The following is a 4,467-nucleotide window of genomic DNA, read 5'->3' as shown; positions in this document are numbered from 1 at the left end:
CTCCAGTGTTAGCAGGTTGTCATAACGATGTCACAGCTCTCAGCTACAACACTTCACTGTCTGTCACCTTCTGTAGGACAAACACCAGCAGGACTGGGGGGTCCACAGGTCCAGGAGTCTGTCTGTCCCTGTGTGGGTGTCTGTGTGTGTGTGTGTGTGTGTGTGTGTGTGTGTGTGTGTGTCTGTGTCTCTCTGTCTCTCTGTGTGTGTGTGTGTGTGTGTGTCATTGACCCACTTCCAGAGAGGAGCTGAGCTCCATCATCATCTTCTTCTCCTCTGTCTGCAGCAGCTTCACTCCATCCTTCTGTCATATGAGGGTCAGGTTCATGTTCTCTGTGTCCACAGATGGACCAAAGAGGAGAGAGGAGGAAAAAACAGCTCTGAATACAAATGAGATGTTCTCGCTCTCTTTACTGCCCCCTCCCTCTCTCTCCCTCTCTCTCTCTCTCTCTCTCTCCTTCTCTCTCCCTCCCTCCATACGCTCAAACACTCTCACTCCCTCACCCACATGTTCCTGCTCACACTCTCCCTCTCCTCGGTGTCTCCTCTCTGGAGTGAAGGGACCACAGGAGGTGATTCCAGTCTCTTCATTTCTCCATCATCATCGCTGCTGTTTGGACGCAGGATTTGGAGAAACGCTGCTGCTGCTGCTGCTGCTGCTGCTGCTGCTGCTGCTGGAGTCGGCAGGGGAGAGGAGAAGGAGTAGAGAGGAAGAGAGGAGGGGAGCAAGGCGGGACAGCAGGGTGGAGGCAGATCTTCACTCCATCTGATCTGACATGGCCACTGCATAGGAATCTGGTTCCACCACAACAGCAGCTCACTGAGCAACAAGGTACTGAGGTGAGGAGGAAGACAGGGAAACACAATGGGATGACCCCGGTGTGTGTGTGACTGTAGGTGTGTGTGTGACTGTAGGTGTGTGTGTGACTGTAGGTGTGTGTGTGACTGTAGGTGTGTGTGTGACTGTAGGTGTGTGTGTGACTGTAGGTGTGTGTGTGACTGTAGGTGTGTGTGTGACTGTAGGTGTGTGTGTGACTGTAGGTGTGTGTGTGACTGTAGGTGTGTGTGTGACTGTAGGTGTGTGTGTGACTGTAGGTGTGTGTGTGACTGTAGGTGTGTGTGTGACTGTAGGTGTGTGTGTGACTGTAGGTGTGTGTGTGACTGTAGGTGTGTGTGTGACTGTAGGTGTGTGTGTGACTGTAGGTGTGTGTGTGACTGTAGGTGTGTGTGTGTGACTGTACGTGTGTGAACTCAAACAGAACAATCTGTGGATTTATTTGAATGTTTGTCTTTAGATTTGACTTCAGATTGACTGGGTTTGGTGAGAGAGAGAGGAAGAGATACAGAGAGAGAGAGAGAGAGAGACTCCACTGGAGCAGTACATCAAAGGACTGAAGTACAGTGATCTGTTCTGATGGTTTTTCTCTCTTCACTGAGTCTGAACAGTGAATTAGTGACACTGTAACACTGTAACACTGTAACACTGTTACTGTTACTGCTGCTGCTGCTGCTGCTGTTACTGCTGTTACTGCTGTTACTGCTGCTGTTACTGCTGCTGTTACTGCTGCTGTTGCTGTTACTGCTGCTGCTGCTGCTGCTGTTACTGCTGCTGTTACTGCTGCTGCTGCTGTTACTGCTGTTACTGTTACTGCTGCTGTTACTGCTGCTGTTACTGCTGCTGTTGCTGCTGCTGCTGCTGTTGCTGCTGCTGCTGCTGTTACTGCTGCTGTTACTGCTGCTGTTGCTGCTGCTGCTGCTGTTACTGCTGTTACTGTTACTGCTGCTGTTACTGCTGCTGTTGCTGCTGCTGCTGCTGCTGCTGCTGCTGCTCCATGTTGTTGTGTGAACTGAAGAACTACTTGAGATGATGAACATCTGCTCATTAAGATGGAAAACCCATGCATGATGGGAACTGGTCGGTCTAATTAGTGTGTGTGTGTGTGTGTGTGTGTGTGTTATATGTCCCAGAGCAGAGAGGACTGTGGACCACAGAGACAGGAGACAGGAGACAGGAGACAGGACATATGGGTCTCTTCTCTCCCACTTGATTTCTTGAAGCATTCAAACATCAAACCTCTCTGACTCCAAGAATTAGTTAGAATCAAAGTGAGGATTAGGATTAGGATTAGGATTAAAGTTAGTTGTTGAGATCAGAGTAATGGTTTTCCTAACACACACACACACACACACACACACACACTCTCCAACGTACGTGCACGTGTGTCCACGTCTCTCTTCTCTCCTCTCCCCCATTTGTGACTTCACCTCACCCACGTCTTTCTCCCACATCTCTCTGTCACAGTGTGTGTGTGTGTGTGTGTGGTCCCATCCGTTTCCGTCTTCGTCTCCGTCTCCGTCTCTGTGTCTGCTGACAGCTCACTGATCTGATTCTTCTGTCCAGTCAGACCAGAACCATCTGGACTTCTCTCGTCTGGTTCCTCTTCCTCCTCGTTGACCTCTGCTCTCTCCTCAGGTCAAGAAGACAGAGAGTTGGACGGAGGGGACGCAGGCAGACGCAGGATGTCGGGGGACGAGAAGCCGACGGTGAAGAGCAGCAGCTCCATCGTCCCGTGTTTCCTGTTTGTTGAGGTGAGGAACCTGACAGAGAACAGAAGGTTCTGGTGTCTTCACCTTCTCTGACGCCGTCCACCAGCAGGGAATCAAACTGCTGACATTAGGCCAGCCTTCTAACCCCTGCACCACCGTATTACCTGTGTTCTTCAAAGATGGTTCACCGTGGCAGGATTCAGTTTTAGCCAGTGTTGACGGTGCCCTCTTGTGGCCATGGATGAAGTCACAGGAGCAGCTGAACCATCAGAAGTACAGTCAGTATTCAGGTCCAGGACTGAAGTGGACCAGTCCAGGAGTCTCCACAGACCAACCACCCACATGTCAGTCGTGCTTTGAACCACACTCACACTGTACTGTGGTTGCCATGGAAACAAACATAATCACTGGTTTTGTTGACCTGCTGGATCCATCAGTCTTTGGTCCAACTTCCTGTCAGTTGTCTGTTGATCAGGTGTCTAACAGACTGACCGTGGTGGAGGTCAGAGTCTGGCTGGTCTTTGTGGTGAACAACTGTGACTAACATTTGAGCCAATCAGCTCGCTCCACTGCCTGAGAGGTCACGACCCAGAGTGACCGCCTCAAAATGCAGGACCACGGCCAGAACTGCTGTGGCGTCCATCGGTGGTCACTGTGGTCACACAGCGGCCCTGCTCCAGCCAGTCAGCAGGGGGAGCTCAAGAGAACTTCACTAACAGAGCTGAGGGTAGTTGTCGGTGGCAGACTGTGGATGTTCTGCCCCCTGCAGGAAGTGTGTCTCTGTACCCAGAGAGACAGACAGGCTCTTCAGGGCTGTGACTCCCACCTTTTTAGGGATCCAGCAGGGGGCAGTACTCAGCTATCTGTACATCAGGAGCTGGAACTGTTTAATAAAGTGGAATGTTGTTTTGAGACGGTTGTTGTACGTTTGTGTGTATGTGTGTGTAGAAGGACACACTCTTTTATGTGGACCATCAGCTGTTACCATGGAAACCAATCATCCAGACTCCACTGGCACCACTCATCCTCACTGACTTCATGACAAGTCACACTGACTGGAGTCACCTGACTTTCTACCTGCGCGGGGGGGGCGGGGGGGGTCCTTCCAAAGATCTTAATCCTGCTGTGGTGGATGACGTCATGAGGCCGTCCAGTCAGTGCATTAACAGACTGAATGAGAAAGCTGCTCACTGCATGTCACGGTTTATCTTTGTTAATGGAGAGATGTCTCCACTAGAGGGCACTGCTGCATCACAGCTGAGTTCAGGGATAAAGAGTCCAGTGTGAATTCACACCTCATTCACACCTGCAGATGAACGCTGTGGATTTATGACCCTCCTCAGTTTGAGGCTGTAATGGGGCCTACAGCAGCTGCACCCCTGGGGGGGAGGGGGGTCGAGGGGGGGCAGATGTTGCCATGGAAACACAGATGTTGATGAGAAATGAGAGAAAACGGGTCGACGTGAGGTCAGAACCCGGGCCCAGTGTCGGCGTCTGTGGGCTGTGATCCAGACGGGTGTAACTGGATCACATCCTTGTCTGCTTTATGACTGACGACACTACAGACACTACAGACACCAGTCCCCCCCCCACTTCAAGAATAACCAGGATGATCAGTGGTGTGTGTTTGAGTCTGTTAGTGGGAGTAGACCGTGTGGGTGGAGACAGAAGTACTGCAGTACAAGTACACGCTTCAGTACTCCAGTACTCCACAGCAGATTAGAACCTTTACTCTGGATTAGAACTGAAGACCATGAGTACTTTCATTTGTGTACTCAGGAGTACTGAGTACATCCAGTATATAAATGTGTATTTTTTCTGTCTCCACATCAGTGAGATCAGAGTCACTTCCTGTGATTTCATCCACTTATCTGTGGAATCTGGGAGAAAACATGCACACACCTGGATGGGGGTGGGGAG

The 4,467-nt window shown here is 50.7% G+C and overlaps 1 protein-coding gene across 7 annotated transcripts in view; it reads left to right on the top strand.

Annotated features, from left to right (window-relative positions):
* plppr2a (phospholipid phosphatase related 2a) overlaps positions 1–4,467 on the top strand; it is a 63,031-nt gene that overhangs the window by 44,055 nt on the left and 14,509 nt on the right. For 2 of the 7 annotated variants that reach the window (XM_017040697.2, XM_017040695.2), the window contains exons 1-2: positions 484–572; positions 2,474–2,589. In XM_017040697.2, coding sequence (XP_016896186.1) covers positions 509–572; positions 2,474–2,589 — 180 coding nt within the window. In that variant the 5' untranslated portion in view covers positions 484–508. Of the gene's footprint in view, positions 1–441; positions 841–2,473; positions 2,590–4,467 lie in introns of those variants that run through there. The other 5 variants (XM_025064354.1, XM_025064353.1, XM_017040701.2 and 2 more) reach the window with 4 other exon arrangements.

Source organism: Cynoglossus semilaevis, chromosome 17 (genome assembly GCF_000523025.1).
Source record: "Cynoglossus semilaevis isolate Cse_v1.0 chromosome 17, Cse_v1.0, whole genome shotgun sequence".
Lineage (NCBI taxonomy): Eukaryota > Metazoa > Chordata > Actinopteri > Pleuronectiformes > Cynoglossidae > Cynoglossus > Cynoglossus semilaevis.
Note: the sequence above shows the minus strand (reverse complement) of the source record. Positions and strands in the feature narration are given on the sequence as shown.